The sequence below is a fragment of the Chlorocebus sabaeus genome, chromosome 22 (genome assembly GCF_047675955.1).
Source record: "Chlorocebus sabaeus isolate Y175 chromosome 22, mChlSab1.0.hap1, whole genome shotgun sequence".
NCBI lineage: Eukaryota > Metazoa > Chordata > Mammalia > Primates > Cercopithecidae > Chlorocebus > Chlorocebus sabaeus.
In genome coordinates, this window is record NC_132925.1 from 52134411 (window position 1) to 52159157 (window position 24747).

At 39.7% G+C, this 24747-nt stretch overlaps 1 protein-coding gene across 10 annotated transcripts in view; it reads right to left on the bottom strand.

The window, feature by feature from the left end:
• The window catches only part of PPARG (peroxisome proliferator activated receptor gamma), a 144651-nt gene that overhangs the window by 20559 nt on the left and 99345 nt on the right, over positions 1-24747 (bottom strand). For all 10 annotated transcript variants that reach the window (XM_007985262.3, XM_007985259.3, XM_073009840.1 and 7 more), the window contains 2 exons: positions 21443-21581; positions 7841-8040 (listed from right to left, as the gene is read on the bottom strand). In XM_007985262.3, coding sequence (XP_007983453.2) covers positions 7841-8040; positions 21443-21581 — 339 coding nt within the window. The remainder of the gene's footprint in view (positions 1-7840; positions 8041-21442; positions 21582-24747) is intronic.

A 24747-nucleotide genomic window follows, 5' to 3' on the forward strand; every position in this document is an offset into this window, starting at 1 on the left:
CTGCTAATTTTCTCTCCCAATTTAACAACAATGTGACTTTAACCCCTTGGCAATTGATGTTGGTCAGGATTTCCTGGCAGTAAATACTCAAGGACAGAGAGAGGAATCAGCACCCCACCATCATGCCAAACCATTTCAGTTTTTTTTTTTTTTTTTTTTTTTTTGAGATGGAGTTTCGTTTCTGTTGCCCAGGCTGGAGTGCAATGGCGCGATCTAGGCTCACTGCAACCTCCACCTCCCGGGTTCAAGCGATTCTCCTCAGCCTCCAGAGTAGCTGGGATTACAGGCACCCACCACCACGCCCGGCTATTTTTTTTTTTTTTTTTTAGTAGAGACGGGGTTTCGCCATGTTGGCCAGGCTGGTCTTGAACTCCTGGCCTCAGGTGATCCACCCACCTCGGCCTCACAAAGTGATGGGATTACAGGCATGAGCCACTGCGCCAGGCTCCATTTCAGCTTTTTCAGTCCTTTCTGCATTCTGAAGAAGAGGTGAACTAGCAGAGAATTCTGGGTGTTGACATGCAAATGAACACCAGTTGTTTTTTTTTTTTCCTAGTCATATCTGATTATACTGTTTTCACTGCATTTCTGAAGGCTGCATAGATTCTTTCTCTGTCAAACTGCAAGAGAGATCCCTGGGTGGGCGTGGTCTGCCTTTCTTTGCAACCAATTCACCAATTCTTAGATTGCAGACAGTTCACTTAGGTGTTACTTTCATATTTCACACGGAACCTCCTTACCTTCAAACCTAGAGAGAAGATCGTGGCCAGCCTGCTTCATGGAGAGAGAACCTTTTAAAACTCTGGTCAAATTTGGTCTACATAATTTTATCTTGAATCATTAATTTAACATGACATTTGGTACAATGTGGTACAATGTTCCATACAAAATGTACTGCACTTCTACCGCCGTGTTTTTGTATTTTTTACAAAGCAAAGTGGAGTCCTTACACTTGCCATCAGCCTGGACAGTATTATCCAAAGATTGCCATTATAGCAGCCGTATCATTCTCAAATTTTGTCTTAATGATTTAACACTTCTAGTTTGGGGCTAATAGTGTATTTATCTTCAGACCCTACATCAAATGGCTGGGTAAGCGTCCCTCCTTAACAGGAAGGAAAGCTTAATTACAGCTAGGACATGATGGGGTGAATTCAGGTTTTGTGGTGCATAAAATGTACACAGTAGTGGGGCCTCTCTAAGGAAGGTATTACAAATTATGAGAATAAAATTGCTTGGGCCCTTCCCCAAGCACTGGAAGGAGCTCTGCACAAGGGAAGGGCCCCATGAAGCTTCATTAGCTTCATAGCGAATCTGTCACTGGTCATTGTGTGCTTGTGCTTTTCATATATTGGACAGACCAGAATAGAATGAAGAAAGCTGCACTTGAACCCAGTGTTTCTCCAGGAAAGCAAAAAGATTTCTGTAAGGAGAAATCAATTTTTTGAGGGATACATCAAATATAATTAATTTTGATATATTTAAATTTTCAATATTTTGACACATTTTGATTTTCAAAAATATATTTTGATTTTCAGAATAGGATTAAAAGTACTGTTTTATATAGATGAGTAAATTCAATTATGGCATGCTTCCTATGTAGAATACAAAGACAATGGGGGAAATGGGATTAATGATGAAAATAGAGTAATTAATTTTTTTAACCTTTTTGAATGGAGAAATAGAACAGTACTGTTCCTGAGAAATCCAATAACATCAGCATTTTAACATGAGTTATGAAAGGTATTATACATGAATGCTCTATGTTTATAATCCTTTTGAATAACAAAATAGCAAGCTAAGGAATTTTCATAAACATGAAAATCACTCAAAAAGCACAGGGTATTCTGAGTGACTTTTCTAATTTGGCAGATTGAATGAGTGTAGTCAACCCCTCTACCCTCTCTCAAACAATCACTTGAGGTAACCCTGTCAGAGTAAAAACTGGCTTGGAAAAATGTGGGCCTCATCGAGTGTGGCTCTCCTGATGTTCCTAGTTTTACCAGGGCAAAACACTGAATTCCTGGGCTCATCTTCATTTTGTTTCCTTCTTCCTTTTTATACATCTGACTTTCATCACCTGTGACACACGAGGTTCTCCTCGGTTAGCTACAACCCAAAACTCATTGGTTTGGCTTCCTCAGCCTCTTGTTGGTTTCTGCCCGTTGTTCCTGTTTCCCTCTTGTTGAGAACCATGAGATTTATAGGACATAAAGGGTCTTCAGAAATAATCTGCCCCATCATTCTCTGACTAATGAATAAACGGAAGCCAGAGACATTCCAAAGTCAAAGTGCCATTTATAGCAAACCGGGAACTAGAACCTAAGCCCTGATTCTGGGTTGAGAACTTTTCCCTTTCCATTGCTTTCCATAGGATTTCCTCACTTCTTTTTTCCCTTTTAAAATGATCATTCTAGGATGAACTGGAGATTTTAAACTAACGCTCTTACATGCTGGGGCCTTGGGGCAGTGCCTTTTGAACGACTGTTTCCTAGAGGTGCTGGTGGAGTGCTGTGTGTGATAGAAGTGAAGTTTGAAAGCTGTCAAAGATATTCTGCTTTCCTGCAGGGTTTAGAGATTTAAGACAAACAAATGAAAACTTAATATGAAGAACGATTCACACTCGAATGAACTAGCACATAACCACAACTCTTAAAAAAAATCAATCGCCAGCCAAAGAGTTATTCAGCAGGCAAGTAAGGGTATTGGCCAACTGAGTCCAGCCATTGGGAAAAAAAATCCAAGTGCTTTTCTTTTTAACTCTAAAAATACTATTTTTAACTTATTCTCTGAAAGAAACTGGTTCACATCTTTTATATCTTTAGCTATTCCTGACAGTCCTGACAATAGAAGAATTTATTTTATTAATATTGATAGATGGATGAATGATCCCAGAAGCCTAACTTCTCCAGCAGCCCCAGAAACGAATTGGCACTACTATCCTGATTTTATTTCTACTGGGGTCCCTAAGCCCCTTTCTCTGAGGATTCTGCCTGATGTCTTTCCTTTGGGGAGCAAATTCCAGCTCACTCGGGCTTTTCCAGAGATAAAGGGAAAAGAGCCCATATGTTGTTTAGCTGTAAGTGTAGGATTTAACAGGACAGATATCTTTCCAATAGCTTTGAGTCACTGGGTTTGATGGCCATTGTAAATTTCAGAATGCAGAAACTTAAATGGGTAAGGAAATGTTTTCATAGAAGTTTACATTTCCATATTGATTTTATTCTTCACTAGTTTCATATTTCACACACTATTTAGAAAGACCATTTTTTCCAATGGCACCAGTTTGCTCTTATAATTATAAAAACAGTGACTCTACATGTACCTACCATAAACAATGTGATGCTTTGGAACCCAAAGTCCAATATAGCACAAATAAAGAGTTTTATTCCTTATTTGCAGATAGAGTGCAGCCAGAGCTTCGCCATCTCTTAGATAGGGGGTGAAAAGTTGGCAAGCACATCAAGCGTTTTTCTATTTATTGTTTTATGACAAACCATGGCACTGAAAATGGTTTTTGAAAACCACTGTTTATTTTCACCAACAAACATGGGATCATGTGACAATGATACACCCAGTGTGATCATCACACCAGGGTAATAGTCAAACACTGGGCACTTCCAAAGTCCATTCAGTTATCAAACTGCCTTCATGAAACAGAGCACCTAGTTCTGGCATATGCGTGGTTTTCAGAGTGCAGAAAGACCTCTTAAATAAGGGGCCTTGGCTGGAGCAAGCCACTGAAAGGGAAATAGGTTGTGGGGAGAGTCAGTTCCATCCTATTGAGGATGGTTAAAAGGTCTATTGCTCCTAAAATTTCTTGTCCGGCAATCCATAGCTAACAATTCCATATCCCATCTTTTCCCGGCCCTATGCCTAAAATTCCCAAGCATATTCTTATTTAGGCAAAACAATGAAAAGTAGGGTATCCTATACCAAGGACATGATGTTAAAGTTGGTAGAAGGGGAGCAGGGGAATGCAATTTATCCATTTTGAAAGGTGCAAGTGGCCCTAGGGAATAAGATCCAGGAGAAGGAAGTTTAGATGGGGAGGGGAAGGAATCCTGGTCTGCCTGGAGGCAAACGCTGAGCAGGCAGCAGGCATTCTACAATAGGCAATGGTGAAATTGAGGAGAATGATACATTTAAAGAATGGCCTCTTCAATCAAGTCATTTTCTTTTCCAAAGGTTCTGGGTAACTGGTAACCCACTATTTTGAGTAGCCTCCCCCAGCCTTGGCCTAACCAACACTAATGACATCAGTCTCAAGCAGGGTGTATAAGAAACGCAAATTGCTCTGCTGCACAGCCATAGCCACTTTTGTATACCTCCCACCCTCTCAAGAGTCCACATTTCTGCAAAACTTTTCCTATCAATGCAAATCTTAACTTTCATGAGTCCTGGCCAAGAGATAACATAACACCCCTGAGAGAGATGCTATCAAATGAATAACACAACCATGTAGATAAAGAACAAATCTCTAGTCTCATTGGAAATCACATTTTGTTTTTTTTTTCCTTTGCCATATTCCTCTATGAACTGTTTCTTTCCACTAGTGTTTAATTTGATTTTGCAAGATAAGGAGAAGAGAGGGTGCCAAACAATTGTAGTTTAGTTTTGTGTCATCAGTGAACGGATTATTTTAATTTGGCCCAGTCTCTCTTTTTCCAGATCCTGCCTGAATCCAGATCATCAATAATGTGCAGTTTGGTAAGCAAATATTGGGCTAGTTAGAGGCCCTCTGTTGAAAGTCCAGAATTTCAAAGGGCATAGGCAACCATGTTTAATTCAATTAAGCAAATATAGTCTGAGTAACTATTAGGGGCAAGACACAGTCCTAGTTATTGGAAGAAAATGACAAACGCTTGGCCTCTGAACTTGAAAAGCCCATAACCAAGCATTTTGCAGCCCTTTCCTTTAAATAACTTAATACCTGTTTATTCCATAAAGAACCTCCTTATTTTTTAACTCAAAGATTTAGAGCCAAGGAGTCAACTGGAGTGAGGTATCTTGGGTGTGTCCTCCAGTGACACAGATAAGAGCACGTTGGACACCAGTAGTGTAATTTTAAGTTCTTGACCACCGAGGCTTTTTTTTTTTCAGTCTTTTGCCTGACTTTCTGGTACTACTAAGTTGACAGGATTTCTAATAAGGATTGTAGGTACGAATTGGAGGATGAAAAGAAGGTGAGAAAGCAGTCGATGAAAACTAACCATGGCTGGTGGCTCACACCTGTAATACCAACTCTTTGGGAGGCTGAGGTGGGAGGACTGCTTGAACCCAGAGTTCAAGGCCAGCCTGGCCAATATAACAAGACACTCCCGCCTGGGCAACACAGCAAGACCCCACCTCAAAAAAAAAAAAAAAAAACAACTAACCAAAACTGTAGATAGTTTGCTTTAGGGCTCTTTCCTTTTCAGCAATCCTTTAATTTTTTTCTTCCTGGATATGAATAGTTTATTTTCTGTAGTCCAATCAGCTACGCAGAGGTCTTCATTTGTTTTTGATTTGCTATGGCCAATTTTCTCATTGAACGAATGAGCTTTATGATCACCAGTGTTGTGCAGTCCTGTGCATGTAAAAGCCAGCAGTCCTTGTCAAGGACTTTTGTAATTTGAAAAGAACCAAAACAGCACAAATTTTTTCCAATTGTGAATATATTGGGACAGCAGATGAGGTGAAGAATTCCTACTGTTCTAAAAACTGAGAGAAAACAATCACAGAAAGTTTTCTCAGAGCGAAGCTTTCTCAGTGTGTTATGTCTCCCTGGCTCACTGACAGCAAGTGGGAAAGACGAGCTTCCTAAAGTACTGCACTGAGGGGCTAACATGCTACGAATCTTCTGAACTAGAGGCCAGAAAACCTGCATTATAGTCCCAGGTCTTTTACACACTTGCTGTGGGGTCTTAGGGCAAAATGTTTAACCTCTCTGGACTTTATTTTTCCTCATCTCTAAAATAAAGAGGATAATAATAGCAGTAGTCAGGTGGCAATGTGACTCTAACCTAATAAATGTGCAAGGTTTTTTTTTATACTGTAAAGAATTGAATCCAGGTATATTATTGTTGAGGTATCAGAGACCTATTTGCAAATTGGAAAACTCTTTGTCCTTATCAGTGTATGGCTCTATGCCACAAGTTTCCTTTTTCTATTAACTGATTCTCTTACTAAATGGTTTAGCTAAACAGAAGAACTACCATCTTGAGATGGTCATCAAAATACATGAAAAGTTAATGAGATTTTCCCCACAATATATCTGAATAGGGGAAAAGTTACACATATCTATCAAATAATTGCATAGCTCTCTGGGAGGTGTTCACGTGAAAATAAATGAGTGCATACAAGGGCTTTCCATGGTTGGGACAGTGTCTTCTGAGTGTGTTCTGCAGTTCTTACAGCCCTAGGAGCATTGTGCAGACATCAGAATCAAAGCCAAACCCTGTCGTTAAAAACTGAGCTACAAGGCCGGGCATAGTGGCTGCGCCTGTAATTCCAGCACTTTGGGAGACTGAGGCGGGCAGATCATGAGGTCAGGAGATCAAGACCATCCTGGCCAACACAGCGAAACCCCATCTTTACTAAAACTACAAAAAAATTAGCTGGGCATGGTGGCATGCACCTGTAGTCCCAGCTACTCAGGAGGCTGAGGCAGGAGAATTGCTTGAACCAGGGAGGCGGAGGTTGCAGTGAGCCGAGATGGTGCCACTGCACTCCAGCCTGGCAACAGAGCGAGACTGTCTTAAATAAATAAATAAAAACAAAAACAAAAACTGAGGTACAGAGACATGATCCAGGTCATCCAAGCTGATGGCAGAATTGGGACTAGAATTCAGACACAATTTTATGCTATAATTCCATGTTGTTTTCTCAGTTTCCAGTCAGGCAAGAGCTTTGCTGCTTGGAAAACCTAACTCAGTAACAATTACAACCCATTCTGGGTTTTCTAAACGGTGCTGCTCAATGAGTGAACAGATGTTGGAGAGTCCACTGGAGTGGCCCAGGCAGCTCAGAGCCTTGCAGAAGATAAAATTCCATATGTAATAAAAGGACAGAGCTTCTAGTTGCCCTGGAATAATCAAGAATGCTACAAGGAAGGAAAGGTAACCTAATATCTAGAATCTATTTTATGCCCCATGTTGAACTTCCCTAAGAGGTAACTCTAGACCAGCCCGACCAACATGGCGAAACCCCCCTCTACTAAAAATACAAAAATTAGCCGGGCATGGTAGTGCACGCCTGTAATCCTAGCTACTCGGGATGCTGAGGCATGATAATCGCTTGAACCTGGGAGGCAGAGGTTGCGGTGAGCTGAGATTGTGCCACTGCACTCCAGCCTGGGTGACAAACCAAGACAACGTCCCCCCCCAAAAAAAAAAAAAAAAAAAAAAAATGGTAACTCTGGTAGTTCTCCTGAAAGGTGAAATAGTGGGATTCAATACATTTTCTAAATCTAAGTCGGGCTCTTCCTAGAGAAAAGCAAGGCTGCTTGAATGAATATTGCTGTGGCCAGTTATTTTGATGGCGAGAAAAGAGATGGATCCTAAAAGAGGGTGATAGGCTGAGGGGGCTTAAGTTCATTCATTAAAGTTAGGATGACCAATACATTCTAACACTATTCTCAAAGACTTGATGGACTTTTCTCCCTCTTCAAAATAATGTTTACTTATGCTATCTGAAAACACTTCCTGCATTTCAGACTCAGTCTGCAATATGTTAACAGCCAACAGTTGAACAATATTCTGCATGTGCATTCGTAGTGCAGTAAACCATTTACTCAAAGAAACAAAAACCCACAACAACTCCCCGCCTCCCCCAATGAAGACAGCAGAAGAGAACTAACTGATTTGTCTGTTGTCTTTCCTGTCAAGATCGCCCTCGCCTTTGCTTTGGTCAGCGGGAAGGACTTTATGTATGAGTCATACAAATGTTTTGCCAGGGCCCGGAGGTCAGCGGACTCTGGGTTCAGCTGGTCGATATCACTGGAGATCTCCGCCAACAGCTTCTCCTTCTCGGCTTGTGGCATCCGCCCAAACCTGATGGCTATGGAGGAAGAGGAACGACAGGATGAATCATTGGATTACTAGTGCTCTGAACATACACTATGCTCTCCCAGCCCTCGTTCCCACACAGTAGAAGCATCTCCTCCTCCACTGCTCTCGAGTTCTGGTTTCTGTCTACCAGTTTGCTCATGTTTTTATAAAAGTAGCACAGACCATCAGTAAAAATTAAACTATTCACTTTAATTTTTAAAGTGAAATAATTCACTTTAAATTGAAAGAATTCAAGAGTTTAGCAAAGGGAGGAAAGTATGTCGACTTAAACGTGAAATAATTGAGAACCAACTCCTATTCATCCCTCAAGACCCAATTCAAAGGTCACCTTCTTTGCATCCCCAGCACTTGACCTAAGGTCAGGGCACTAGAAGGATCAACACGTTTCACGAATTAGAATACGAAACTGCAGAATTCAAAGTTGTAGACACAGGCTTTGTTCTCAGGGAGTTTGTATGATCTGTTTGTCTCTGTTAAAAAGAAATATGGATGGTGCTTTATCACATCTTACTAGTCCAGACAGCACTTTTACATGTAGAGGAGAGAAGCCATAGTTATCTCCCGACTCTCCAGAGTTACCACTTAATGATGTTTGTCAGAAAGACAAACTGGCGGCCTGTAGGGTGAGGAAGTGTGAAAAAAGGTAATGAAAGAAAGAAAAGCAACGAGGAAAATGTAAGAGGGGTTAGTGGGGACTAGTTTGGGGAAAAAATAAACTGTAACTTTTCAACTCAAATATGTTTTCTTTCCTTCTTACCAATATGTTCAGCAAAATATTATTTTGAATCACGTTCCTTTGGGGGCACACTTTAGGTTCTATGTTTCCCATAATAAGGGTACCTGGCCATCATGTCCACTGTTCCCCATGCATACATAGCTCTGTTCTTACCCTCACGACGTGGTATCACAGCCATGTGTTTTTATGGTGATCAGCTTCACTAGAGTATATGCTCCTTGTGCGCAGAGACTGTCATATTCGTTTACGTCTCTAGCAAGACTCTGTCTCTGCTGAATCCCAGAACGAAGAGATGGCTCTTTTATTTTATTTTATTATTTTAAGATGGAGTCTTGCTCTGTCACCCAGGCTGGAGTGCAGTGGCACAATCCCAGCTCACTGCAACCTTCACTTCCTGGGTTCAAGCAATTCTCCTGCCTCAGCCTCCCAAGTAGCTGGGATTACAAGGGTTGCGCCACCATGCCTGGCTCAGTTTTATGTTTTTAGTAGAGACAGGGTTTTACCATGTTGTCTGGGCGGGTCTCAAACTCCTGACCTCAAGTGATTTGGCCACCTCAGCCTCCCAAAGTGTTGGGGTTATAGGCGTGAGCCACTGCACCCAGCCAGAGATGGTTCTTTTATATGTTATGCTAAGGGTAGCATATCTACCACGAGACATGACAGCACGTGACAACTTTCCCATCTGAGTACTCCGTGAAAATTACCTTGGATTTTCCCAAGAAATTGACACGTACCCTTGAGTCTCAAATTCATAAATGCATTTCCATTGACCCTAAATAAATTTTATCACTGACTAATACAACTACTGTTTTGTAGGGGCCTCCTTAGAGACCAGACTTTGGGAGTTAGAAGGGAAGAAAATCTTACCTCTCATTTGGTATTCCTTTAAATTGAATTAGCCTATATTTAGATAGTTTTAGTAAATATATCCTTGGTACATGGCCTCTTCATATAGAAACCTTTAAACTGGGAGGTTTTGGTCAAAAATCCTGCTTCCCTACTCACTCTTCCCCATTTTCTTTCTGTGTTGTTCTACGGGGCTGAGGCATGATTGTTCATATTTTTATCTACTGGTGACCCCAGCCCCTGGTGCTAGGCTTGTCTGGGTCCCTCAGGATATGACCTCATCTCACAGCACTGATCACAGGAATTAATCTATAATGTTTTATTTCCTCCCTTGCCATATAATCTCCACAAAGGCAGGAATCTTGTTCATTATTGTATCCTCAGCACTTAGTACAATTTCTCACACACATTAAGCCCTTGTCTACTGTAATTTGAAATACAATGGAAAGAAACCCCAGATAGCATATTCCTTCAAAATCCTCTGTGAACCTCCTGACCACTTTGCTCAGATAGAATTCCTTATGCAGTTGGCCCTCCATACCTGCAGGTTCCACATCTGCAGATTCAACCAACTGTGGATTGAAAATAGTTGGAAAAAAGAACCAATAAAAAATAATATGGGCTGGGTATGGTGGCTTACACCTGTAATCCCAGCACTTTGGGAGGCCAAAGTGAAAGGATTGCCTAAGGCCAGGAATTTGAGAACAGCCTGGCCAACATAGACAGACCCTGTCTCTACAGAAATAAAAATAAAAATAATTAGCTGGGCCTGGTGGAGTGTGCCTCTAATCCCAGTTACTAAGGAGGCTGAGGTGGGAGGATCCCTTGAGTCCAGGAGTTAGAGACTGCAGTGAGTCATGATAGAGCCACTACACTTTAGCCTGGGTGACAGCAAGACTCTGTCTCTAAAATAAATAAATAAAACAATGATAAAAAAAAAAAGACAAAAAAATACGGTATAACAACTTTTTTTTTTTTTTTTTTTTTTTTTTTTTTTTTTGAGACAGGGTCTCATTCTGTTGCCCAGGCTGGAGTGCAGTGGCACAACCATGGCTTACTGCAGCCTCGACCTCCTGGACTCAATCGATCCTCCCACCTTAGCCTCCTGAGTAGCTAGGACTACAGGTGTATGCCACCATGCCTGGCTAATTTTTAAATTTTTTGTAGAGACAGGGTTTCACCATGTTGCCCAGGCTGGTCTCGAACTCCTGGGCTCAAGGGATCCTCCTGCTTCCGCCTCCCAAAGAGCTGGGATTACAGGCATGAGCCACAACGCCTGGCCATAAGAATTATTTATACAGCATTTACACTGTATTAGATATTATAAGTCACCTAGAGATGATCTGAAGTATACACGAGGATATGTATAGGTTATATGCAAATAATATGCCATTTTATATGGGGACCAGAGACTTGCACATCTAGGAATTTTGGTATCTGAGTGGATCCTGGAGCCAATCCCAGGGAATAAGGAGGGATGGCTGTACTATGTTCATTTCTTGTTCACCAGTAGTTCCCAATTGAGGAGTGGGGAGGGTAGGGGAGGCAGAGCATATCAGAGTCACATGGTAACTTCTGACATTATATGTTTTCCATGGAACATTTTGATGGGCCATCCATCCACTCAGTTAGGAGTATATAAAAAACCTGGGGTTTGGGACAGTTTATAAAAAGCTTCCTAAATGCTGGGCTCCTGTTGTATGCATACATTAGCTCATGTATTAAACTGTTACTATACTACGATGTTGGTTTATATCAGTTATTCTACTTGAATATAAATTATATGAGTAACAGGTTTTCTCATCTTTTGTTCCTAAGTGTAACAAAAGACACATAGTAGGCTAACAATAAATGTTTGATGGATTAAACTCCAAAATATCAGGTTTAAAAACATACAGAAAACGAGACACTATGTCCATTAGGAAGTTTGGGAAAACGATCATGAGAAAAGCACTAAGTAAGAAGGCGTATCAAAAGAAGAAGGAATTTTGGTGTAAAACTCAGAGAAAATCAGTTATCCTATAACAAAATAGAGGTGACTAGAATCACCAACTATCTGCTGCTCCTGAACTTCTGTTATTTCACAGAACACACAATACTGTCTCTTTACTCAAGGAATAATTATTGAATGACTACTGTGTGCCAGGCATGGTTCTAAGCTCTGATTTAGTTTTTACAGGTAAGAGGCTATAAACATATGCAAAAGTTTACACACCTAGAAAAGCTATTTTTTCCTAATGGGTAATCAAAAAAGTTAATTTAAATGAACAAATAGCCAAAGATAGCCACTTACGACATTTGCTAGTCCTGCTTTTCTATCACCTAACAAATATAACCAAAAAATACCCCTAAAAACCATTTTAGAATTAGGATATATTAAAGTGAGATCCCTCTGCCATAATCTCACTAAAATGTATTTTTATAAGTTGAAGTTCCCCTCAAAGGCTAACTCTAATGAATAAATTATCTGTATTGTTAAATGCCCATGCTACAAATTAGGTTCCATTTAATTACCAGTGCAACCAATTATATAGGTGATTTTAGCATTTTTATACACCAAAGGTTCATAAAAGGAATGAAAAATAGATCCCATTTGGTGAGACTAAATTCACATAAAACATACAAAAATCTGAAACTGTACAGAAAACAAGGATTTTTATTTACATACTTTTTTTTTTAATCTTTCAGCTGAGGCACGCATACCTTTTTTAAGGGGGAAAAAGCCAGTGTTATTAGTATATATAGCCAGCAACGAAAAAGCCACTTTCGTTGCTTCTGAGTCCCACGTAATCGTACCTAGCTACCTCATGTGAGGTGACGAGAGGAAGTGCTTAACACAGTGCTGGGCACATGGCAATGCTTAATAAACACTGCTTTTATTGCTGTGGTCTTGGTAACTATGGCTGCTGTGGGTTCTAGACCAGGTTGGTAGTCATGGCACGCTGACCTCTCCCACAGAGAAAGAACAGAATCTGAAAACCTAAACTATGTGTCTGTCTGCCTGCCTGTCTCTCTCTATTTCTATCTTTCCATCTTTAAATTGTTTGGGAGATGGTGTTTTTTAGTTAAGTAATTCTTGAGCCTCATGTTCTACCTTTTACCTACCAAGAGGAGGAAAGTGATGGAGGTTGGGAGGTGTTTCCTGTAAGACTGAAGTGAGAGCTTAGAAATAGAAGATGAACAGGCCGGGCGGCGGTGGCTCACGCCTGTAAACCCTGCACTTTGGGAGGCCGAGGCGGGCGGATCACGAGGTCAGGAGATAGAGACCATCCTGGCTAACACGGTGAAACCCCGTCTCTACTAAAATACAAAAAATTAGCCGGGCGTGGTGGCGGGTGCCTGTAGTCCCAGCTACTCGGGAGGCTGAGGCAGGAGAATGGCGCGAACCTGGGAGGCGGAGCTTGCAGTGAGCCGAGATCGCAGCACTGCACTCCAGCCTAGGCGACAGAGTGAAGATTCCGCCTCAAAAAAAAAAAAAAAAAAAAAAAGAAAAAAGAAAGAAATAGAAGATGAACATTCTGGACTGGGGGTCAGAACTATAAAGACTGAGTGTGCTCATATACAAGTGTATTTTTCTAAATCTTCTACCACTGCTGATTAATCTTAAAAGGAAAATGCTTCATGTCTTACTGTGAGTCACTGACCGAGAACTTTTGGCCTCTCTGGAAAGCAAGGGAATGAATACTGCACTGAATGTAGTCAGGAAGTTTAATTTCTAGTTTCAGCTCAGTGACAAACTAGCTATGTGGCTTTAAGAAAATTACTGAACTTCTCTGGTCCTCAACTGATTTATTTACTGAATGAGGAACTTAGAAAAGAAGATTCTAAAGTTTCCTTCCTCTAGCTCTAAATTTAGCTCTAAAGTTCTACAAATGTCTGCATAGTACTCGAGAACACGCTCTGCTCTCTTTTTAAAAGCAGTATGTGTCTAGTTTTTGAGGCTCAAAGAAAATACATTCTGTCTGTTCTACAGATCTGGCACCTGTCACACAGAGCAACTACCAGAACACTGGCACACAGTTTCCTATTTGGAATAATTCATCATCTACAGAGAAATCTGATATCTTGGTAAAAAAAAAAAAAAAAAAGATCAATATCAGAACTGGTAGGCTCCCTTCAGGAAGACTGGGTTTGACAGAGACTCACTAACTTCTGGGAAAGCGTATTAGCATTCCTTTATATAACACACTTCTGTTGAGCAGAATGTAGCTACTACTAGCATGTCATAGATTCCATATTGCGTATTTAGTACTGACACTGTTGAACACACAAACACCAAGCACATGGAATAGTCAGATGCCTGCTTTTTGGAGCTAGGTACAATGCTAAGAAACAATTAATCGACATGTTTTTAAAACGTCTACCTAATTGTAGGAGCATTAAAGACAATGCTACTTAATTACAAAGGTTAATTAAAGCAGGTTTTCAAAATAATAAATCAATAGAAAATAAAAGAATGAAATAAGACAAGTCTTATTTTTGTCTTTCCACATCTAAGGGATGAATTTGCAATCATTATCAGGCTTTTGAAAATTAGTAAGGCTATGTCTTATGGTCAATTTTTCCACTTTTTATAGGTTTGCTGCATATAAGCAAGATATTTATAACACGTGCTTTTCACGTGGCTGTGCCAATAAGTTGTTTTCCCACCTCTCTTTAAAAAATTTTTTTTTTTAGAGACAGGGTCTTTCTCGATCACCTAGGTGGGAGTGTAGTGGCATGACCATAGCTCACTGCAACCTTCTGGGCTCAAGCAATCATTCTGCCTCAGCCCTCCAAGTGGCTGGGCCCATAGGCACACATGACCACGCCCAGCTATTTTTTTTTTTTTTTTTTTTGGTAGAGATGGTGTCTCGCCAAAACTCCTGGCCTAAGTGATCCTCCTGCCTCAGTCTCCCAAAGTGCTGGAATTGCAGGTATGAGCCACTACACCTGGCTCACCTTTCTTTCCTTCCTTCTTTCCCTCTCTTCCTTTTTGCTTCCCTCCCTCCCTCCCCTTCCTTCTTCCCTCCCTCCCTCCCTTCGTTCCTTCCTTCCTCCTCCTCCTCCTCCTGCTATTCTTCTTCTTCTTTTTTTTTTTTTTAAAGAGACAGGGTCTCATCCTCTTGCCTGGGCTGGAGCACATTAGTGTGATCTTGGCTCACTGCAGCCTTGAACACCTGGGCTCAAGGGATGCTCCCACCTCAGCCTCCTGAGTAGCTGGGACCACAGGCATGCACCACCATGCTCGGCTCCTTCTCTTTCTTGAGGGAAAAAAAAAAAACTTGTGCCTGCTGGAGGTTCTGCAGGATTTGGCAATCTAATAACTAGTCTTTTATAGTTCCTCTAAAGTAAAACAAGGAGCAACCTTTACCATTTTTCACACTATTTGTAGAAGACATTTAAATATTTTCTTAGGTTTCATTCAAAAATGAAGATGAGCAAAACACCACCAGCTCGCCTTCTAACTCAATCTCTGATTCCCTGAAGTCTCCTGACATCCTTTAATTCATTCACTGAACACTTGTTTGACGCAACACTGTGCTACGCCAATGGGGCTGGGGGAAAGGATGAAAAGGACATGTCTGGTAGGGGAGACTGGATATGTTACACAGATAAGTCTCTCTAGTGTACCTCTCTGTGCTACTCTACTATTACCTCCTCTTTAAGTTATCTTTCCTCCACCACTGAACCTCTGAAAGAGTTGTTTTCACTGCGTCTGTGTTTGTCACTTTCTATTTACTTCTCGATCTACTGCAATCTAGCTTCGGGCTCACTGGGATTTACTGAAACTTTGTAAAAATCCTGAATGCTTTTCTCACAGCCAGAACTAACGGCCTCTTCTAAGTTCTCAATAGACTTGAGCTCTCCAGCATTCTCCCAGCCTTTAATGCTGGCGACCATCTCCACCTCTTATTTCTAAAATTTCTTGTCCTGGTTCCTGCTGTTCTGGGTCCTCTAACTTTCTGCCAACTGCTCTCCAGATCTCTCTGATGGTGCCTCTCCCTTAGCTTCTATTCTGTGGTCCCTAGTATGACCTCTCTAACCTACAATGGGTGCTGATGATTCCTGCTCTCTCGTTACTGAAATGTGGAGCCTTATTTTTCACATCCTCCTGTATTCCTCTATACATAGTTGCTGGATACTCCATAGGCACCTCTAACAATATAAAACTGAATTTAAAATTTTCTCCTCCAAACTGGCTCTTATTCCTGTGTTCCTTTCTTGGTTAATTCATTCTATCGCCCAAATGAGATACCCTAAATAATCTTTGACCACCTCTCTCCCTTCAGGCGCTTTTATTCATTGGTCACTGCTCTGATAATTCTCTCAATTTCCTTTCTTCTCGCCCTTCTCAATGTCTTATTTCCTCATATTGCATTGGTCTTCAGATGAATTTCCCAATTCCAGTCTTTTCTCTATCATTTTTACTGCTATCAGTAGTTTTTTTTTTTTTTCGGTAATATATATCTGATCCCTCTCTTGCTTTTTAAGGCAGAATGTGGTATCACAGGAAGGCAAGAAACACATAGAAAAGGAAGAGTAGGGAATCAGAAAAGTCTCATGGGAAGGAAGGCATTTGAATGAAGACTTGAATGTCAGGTAGAATTTCCACAGGGAACAGACAGACACATCAACAGAGGCCCAGAGGTATCCAAGCATAAGCCATTTCCCAGGAATAGCAAAATGCAGGGTTTGCCTGAAGTGTGAGTGGAAAGTGGGCAGGGGTGGGGAAAGGAGGTAGGCTACAACATGGATGGTTCTGGAGTCCACACAGGGCAGAGGGACAGGGTAGCCGGAGCAAACGTGTACTGCCACATGCATTAGGACTTGGTTACCTTTTCTGAAAGTTAAGATTTGGGTAATTTTTCTTTGCACAACCAAGAAGACTAAAGAAAAAAAAGTAATAGGTTAGCCGGGCGCGGTGGCTCATGCCTGTAATCCCAGCACTTTGGGAGGCTGAGGCGGGCGGATCACGAGGTCAGGAGATGGAGACCATGCTGGCTAACACGGTGAAACCCCATCTCTACGAAAAATACAAAAAATTAGCCGGGCTTGGTGGCGGGCGCCTGTAGTCCCAGCTACTCGGGAGGCTGAGACAGGAGAATGGTGTGAACCCGGGAAGTGGATTTTGTAGTGAGCCTAGATCGTGCCACTGCACTCAAGCCTGGGCGTCAGAGACTCTGTCTCAAAAAAAAAAAAAAAAAAAAAAAAAAAAAAAGAAATAGGTTAAAGTTGAAATCTATTTGCCATTCAGAATTTTTCCTTTTCTCAATATACACTAGAGCTGCTGTTTGCAAGGCACTGAGAGAACTACCTTAAAAATGCTGAGTGTCACAAAAATTTGTGAAATCATTTTTCTGGATTTTTATGAAGCCACTGAGAAATTATTTTGAAAGTTGTCAGTTTTTTTTAAAAAATTAAAAACTCTCTCTCATTTATATCATAAGCCATTCTAGTCAGCAAAGCTAAGATTTCACTAGCTTTTAAATTTATGAAAAACATATTTTTAACCAAATCTCAATGTTATAGAGAAAACCTAACTGAATGATTCATAAACAACATGTCAATTCTTCTCTAGATTATTTTCTTAAATAGGTCAGGTGCAGTAGCACTTTCCTGTAGTTTCAGCAACTCCAGATGCTGAGGTGGGCCCAGCCTAAGCAAAATAGTGAGACTCCATCTCTAAAAATAGTAATAATAAATACATAAAATTTTAAAAATAAAAAGTGCACTTAGCCTAAACTATTTTATTATTTAGTTCATACATAAAAAAAGAGCTCTGAATATGAATTATTCACTAGTCAAAAAAAATTTTTTTTTGAGATAGGGTCTTGCTCTGTCACCCAGGCTGGAGTGCAGTGGTGCAATCATGGCTCACTGCAACTTTCACCCCCTGGGCTAAAGCGATCTTTCCACTCCAGACTCCCGAGTAGCTGAAACCATAGGCGCACATCATCACGCCCGACTAATTTTTTGTAGTTTTAGCAGAGACGGGGTCTTGCCATGTTTCCCAGCCTGGTCTCGAACTCCTGAGCTCAAGTGGTCCTCTGACCTCGACCTCCCAAAGTGCTGGGATTACAGGCATGAGTCACACTGTGCCCGGCCCACTAGTCAAAATTCTTAATGACTAAATAATTTTATTAAAAATAAAGAGGACAAGGCCAGCGCAGTCGGTGGCTCACGCCTAATTCTAGCAATTTGGGAGGCTGAGGTGGGATCACCTGAGGTCAGGAGTTCGAGGCCATTCTGGCCAACATGGTGAAACCCCATCTTTACTAAAATACAAAAATTTGCTGGGCGTGGTTGCGGGCACCTGTAGTCCCAGCTACTTGGGAGGCTGAGGCAGGAGAATCACTTGAACCCGGGAGGCAGAGGTTGCAGTGAGTTGAGATCATACCATCATACTCCAGACTGGGTGACAGAGTGAGACTCTGTCTCAAAAATAATAATAATAATAATAAAATAAAAATAAAGAAGACGTATTTTAAAAATGTGATTACTATAAAGGACTTGCCAGCAAGATTTTAAAACAAAAATGACTACTTTGAAAAACTATAAAAATGCGTGCAAGAGCCCATCTGACTAAAGAAGCAACATTATCCATGCGTCTTTTTATCAAGATTCTGCAGACACCAGCTTCACTAACAAACAGTAGTTGATGCAATGATCACTTAGTAAGTTACATGCACCACTGAGTGGCCTAGGAAGCAGGTCTGTATTTCTGCTTCATTTTCATTTTGAGCTTTCCTCTAAGGTCAGTGTCTAGACACAGTAGTGAACTGATTGTGCTTGAGATGACTCGGGAAGGCTTCTGAGCAATCAGTGGAATTAACCCATGGTCTAGAAATGATGGGTTGTTAAATGACCAAAATAATTAAGAATGTGTGTTTATTTTCGTTACTTGCAGGAAAAAAATACGTTTCTGAAGCATATCAATCAGTCCATCAGCTGGGTACTTTTCCTACCCCATGCTGAAAGTGAATATTTGAGAAGTTATATTTCTAACTGGAAGAATTCTGAAACTATGTTCTTCTACAATGTGTAGGCGATATGTCACAATGAAAATGAAAGTTCCCTCTGAAGAGCTGTAACGCTACATAACCCAGGATGCCATTTATACTTTCTCTAGCCCAGAGGCTCTGGATTTCTGCTCTCGGGCTACATCACTAACCATCAAACCAACTGCCCGAAATTGCTGAGCAATTGATCACAATATATAGACCTGACTCAGATATATAAATTATATTTTTATTTTATGGTACCAAAACATATAGGTGAAAACTTTTAAATTCAGGCAATTGACATGCCAGGTGCCTACATATTTGTGAAGACCGGAGCATTGTAAGACACAGAATAGCTGGTTGAAAAGTGAAAAATCCAGTGAGTTAGGTTGTTTGATTATACAGAATCACAGAATTTTCAAAGTGAAAGGACATAGTGATCACTGATTTCAGTGCCTATCCAATAACATTAGCAAGAGCCCCTAGGGTTCCCTACTGGTTCCTTCAGAAACCTCCTTCAAAGCTGTGAGTGCATGGCCAAAGGGGAAGCTACATTCATCAACCAGACTAATCAGAGACCAGAGAGCAGAAATAAGGTTAACACAGAATGGAGTACATTTGCTTTGGGGGATGTCCATGTTTTCTTGCACATACTGAAAACAGCTGGGTGCTGACTTTGGTATAACACTCAGAGCCTCTTTCAATAAAAAGGCATTCTATATGAACAAAAACTCTGTTGGCTTCACATTGGTCAAAGCAATGGATTTTAAATAGTGACTCAACTTCCTAGAAAACTTTGTATTTAGAAATGTTTTCTTCATGCAGCTAACAGGCAAAACTAATCAAAACCTTGTTGTTAGTCTGATGTTTTCTTTTCTGTGTGGCAAACAAACTCCCATAAAAACCTCTGAGGTTTTCTTAGTAATGTTTGCAATTTTTTAAGTGTTGAACTGCCTAAGTCTCTGATGTCATGACACTTAATTCCTATATTTTCTTGCTTTTGCTAGAACTGAACGAACACTCCCTATCAAGATTGACCCCCTCTAGAGATAAAATATATTGTCATATGAAGTCAAAAGATGACTTATCAAGTTTATGATAGCTTTCTTTGACTTTTAGGGGAGGAGAAAATCATACCATCCATACTACATAGGTTGGGGTTTAAATAATATTTGCCTATAAACAATAAGCAATTGGAGATTGATTTTAAGTAAACGTATGCAATGCCTGTAAGCAACAGGAAATATATTTTACATAAATGTATGCACTGCCTATAAGTAACAGGAATTATATTTTACATGAATGTGTGAAGTGATAATTTTTTAATAGGCAAAAAATAGTGTTAAAAGTGGAACTGGCATGCTTTCCTAGGCTATCTCAGTGATAATGACCTCAAAGTCAATGATTTCTTCATAAAGATGAAATAAGTTTATTGCAACTTGATTGCATCACCTAAAATATAACCCTTGACTTGGAAACTTGCCCTTATGTTTTATGAGGTCTGAAATAAAAAGGAAACTGATGGAACTGAACCAGCAAATTATTTTGCAATCCATGACTACAGTTGTATACAGCAGATGTAGTCAATTGTTGAGGAAGGTTGGACCAAATTTCCATCCTGTTCAGTACTGCTGATAGCTCTATTCAAAATACATTCTTGCCTTTAGAGGAATGGCCCATAGTAATGATACAGATAGAATTTTGTGAACTATTTTTAAAGGGTAGGTTATTAATCAATGAGTGACTCTCAAATATCTTGATGGTTTCCACTGTGAAAACCAAGTATCTGCACGATAGAGCAAAAATTTAATTTTCTCAGATGCTTTAGAGTGCATATAGATGAAGACTGCCTTCTCACTAGATCAGTTTTGAGAGAGATGAAAACAAAAGAAAGAAAAAACAGGATAGCTGATGAAATGAAACTTCGAATTTAATTTGGTCATGTTGGCATTTTTTATTTCTTGAGTGCATTGAAAAGAACTGATTAATACTTGACACATATAATACTACCAAGTTATACCTAAAATTTATTTTGTCAGCCAGGCAACCAATGAGAACTAAATAGTGATCAAGAATCATTTTTTCAAACATGTTTGTCTTCCAGGACTTTACTGAGTTAGTTCCACAGATCATGAAAACAGGGGTCTTTTATCAGGTCTTCTACATCATTTCCCTTAAGTTGACACCCAAAGTCATAAGCTTGACTTTAGACACAGGTTTCAAAAGTAGAAAGTTTTATTCTCTTACGTTTCTATGGCATTAAAGTTTTGCAGAACTATAAAAATAATTTGTTTTACCCTTTCCACAACTCATGGATGCTCCTTGAAGTGAAGGAAAGGAACACTTGTCTTTGCATAATAAAAAGCAAAATAAATAAATAAATAAATAAAATAAATCTAAATTCTCACATGCCACTTAAAGTTCCAGACCCAGACACCTTCAGGATTTTCTTATATTTAAAGTAGAAAGACACTACTGATACACACAAGTAAATATAATTCTCTATTTAATGCATGAAGCAATATAAAATTCAATCACGATGATCATTATATTTGTTCTAAAACACTAAAGTTTTTCCCATCATCCCCCAGATTTTTCAAATCTTTTCTCTCCTCATGGCAAATGCCCAACCAGAGAGAGAAGGGTTCTATAATGAAACGTTAAAAACACTGACCTAAATGAGAAATGTTTTATCGACATGCAATATTCTAAATTCTGGCATTTGGTGGAAAACCTGTACACATTTTTGGCAATGGCCTTAGTGTCCACTGGTCTGGCAGCTATAATGAGAATAATAAAGTATATGGTGATGACTGTTTACTCACCATTATGAGACATCCCCACTGCAAGGCATTTCTGAAACCGACAGTACTGACATTTATTTCTACTTTTTTTGTGGATCCGACAGTTAAGATCACATCTGTCATAGATAAGCTTCAATCTGATTGTTCTCCGGAAGAAACCCTGCAAAGGGATATATATATATATATATATATGTATATATATTACATATAAAAAAAGAAGCAAATTTTAAGTCTTTGTGACACATGGAAGCAGCAACCTACGGCGAAAGGTTTACTGGCCTGGCAATCAGAAAAAGCAGGTTCTTGACACGGTTCTGTCACTGGTGACTTTAGACAAGTCACTTAACCTATCTGGAACTAAATTTTCTTTGCTGTAAAATAAAGAACCAGAGGATCTCCAGGTCCCTTTTTTAGCTCTTAGACACTGATCACATCCAGCTGCGGCTTTCACTGGATCTTGGCTCTACATTTGGTTTTCAGCATGCTCTAAGAAGTGCTCTGGATTTAATGTAATGCAAATAAAACACCATGTAATCAGTTCAGACTCTCTGCAAATCATTCCAACAGCATGCCCCAGCCTTTGTAATTGTGCTAAGCAGCCTGGCAAAGTTATAATCATTTCATTCTAAAATCTGATCAGGGCCAATAAAAATCCACATGTGGATAATTTTTTTGGAATTCTCTATGTTGCATAATTTCCTGCAGAATCTGTTTCACTTATTCATGCTGCTGAAAGTGTGCCCCATCATTGTTGTGGCTTACAGACAGAAAGAGACTATGGCAAATAACATCAGAAGTAATCAGATAAATCCTCACATAATCGACTGCTATCTCAAAATGGCAAATACGTTAATTTGAGGCCAACTGAATATTCTGCTATATTTACATCTTTTGGAAAGAGCTGAAAAAAATCGAATTGGACATGTTTTCTGACTCCATTTTTTGGGTTCATCATATTCCTATTCATTTCTATTGTGTTCATCTCCATAAAATTTAATTGCTAATTCTTTCAAATGTATCTGGCCCTGTTTGGTGCAAAAAGCACTGCATTAGTATTGCTGCGGTCATTGACATGCATTTTGACTTCCTCCAAATTTCCATTTTGAACTCTGGATGTTCTGATTACTTGACAGCTTCACTTAAATAACTAATAGCCATCTCTAAGCCAGCCTGTCCAAATTGAAGTCCCGACCCTCCCCTACAAACTCACTTCACTTGCGACTTTCTCCATCTCGGCAGATGCAACGCCATCCTCCCAGATTCTCAAGCCCAAATCCTTGAAATCACTCTTGACTTATTTCTTTCTTCAAGAAGAAAGCTTTCTCTAAATACACACTTGCCTGTTTCCTTCATCGCCTTCAAGTTTTGCGTCTCACCTCTCAATGGGGCTAAGCCAACTTATTTAATACTGTGGTCTGTCCCTGCCCCACCTCTCTTCTGGGACTCTTGATTCTCTTGACTCTGCTCCAGTTTTTCTTCTTTCCAATAGCACTTATGACTTTAAAACACACCACAGAATGTACTTATTACTGTTTAAGTGTTTATTTTCTTCCCTCCCTCACTGCTCAATTAAAATTATAAGCTCCTCAGGGGCAGGAATAGCCTCTTATACCCCTGGATGGAATCCAAATGCCTATGATAGTGCTAAATTAAAATTTGTGGAATTAATATAGATGTCACATAACTTCCTTTCTGGGCCTCACCTTTTTCAACTGTAAAATGAGAAAGCACTTCCACCTCTGGTGGTTTGTGACTCCAAATTATGACTGAGATGTTACAAAGGCAATAGGCTTGACAAAGTAACCATTATTCTCAATTTTGGGTTTGTCATTTCCTTGATCTTTAAGAAAATATAGGCTGGGTGTGGTGCTCACGCCTGTAATCCCAACACTTTGACAGACTGAGGCGGATGGATCGCTTGAGTCCAGGAGTTCGAGACTAGCTTGGGCAACAAGGTGAAACCCTGTCTCTATTGAAAAAACACACAAAAATTAGGCAGGTGTGGTGGCATGCACCTGTAGTCCCAGCCACTACTCTGGTGGCTGAGATGGAAGGATCACCTGAGCCCAGGAGGTCAAACTGCAGTAAGCCAAGCTATGATCACACCACTGCACTCCAGTCTGGGTGACAGAGTGAGACACTGTCTCAAAAAAAAAAAAAAAAAAAAAAAAAAAAAAGAAAAAAAAAAAAGGAAGAAAATACAGTTTTATCACCTACTATGTAACATGAAATAATATACTATTTAATTTTGCTTGTTTTGAGGCTTTACTAAATGGTATTATACTATATGTAGTTTTTGGGATGCTATTAAAATTTAGTATGAGGTTTCTAAAATTTACGTTCTTTTTAGTGAAAGACTATGATTTACTCATTTTCATAATTATATAGTATTCCATTGTATGACTATACTATAATTTATTAGCCTATTTGCATGCAGATGAATGTCTGAAATGTCAATTTTTTGCTATTGTGAGAAGAGTTTCTCTAAATATTCCTGTAAATATTTTTAAGTGGCATTTCTGGGTTGTACAATGTGTGAATATTACATTTTACAAGATAATGCCAAATTGTTTTCCAAAGTGTCTATCAATTTACACTCCCCACAGGCATTTTATGAAAGTTCTAGTCTCTTTCACATTTGGTGTTGTCAGACTTCTTAATTTTGACAATCTAAAATGTATAAAATTGAATGTAAATCTTGATTTGTATGTCCCTGGCTTTTCACTTCCCAATTTCTAATTGTCTTTTCCTTAAAATTGAATTTTAGACTTTTAAAAAATATGCTAGATATTAATCTGTTGTCTGTTACAGATGTTCAAATATCTTCTCCTCTGTTTGGCTTACTATCCTTGAAATGTACTTTTTCAGTATTTTTGTTTTCTCAACCAATAGATATTTCATTTCACTCTCATTCTTTTTTTTGTTTTGTTTTTTGTTTTGAGACAGAGTCTCACTCTGCTGCTCAGGCTGGAGTGCAGTGGTGCTATCTCGGCTCACTGCAACCTCCGCCTCCTGGGTTCAAGCGATTCTTGGGCCTCAGCCTTCTCGATAGCTGAGATTACAGGCATGCACCACCAAACCTGGCTAATTTTTTTTTTTTTTTTTTTTTTTTTGGTATTTTTAGTAGAGATGGGATTTCACCAAGTTGGCCAGGCTGGACTTGAACTCCTGATCTCAAGTGATCCACTCACCTTGGACTCCCAAAGGCATGAGATTACAGATGTGTGCCACTACGCCTGGCTCACTCTCATTCTTGAGAGATTACTGAGTACTCAGTTTCTCTCTTAACACTTTGAATTCTATTATCCTTCTGCTTCCATTTTGCT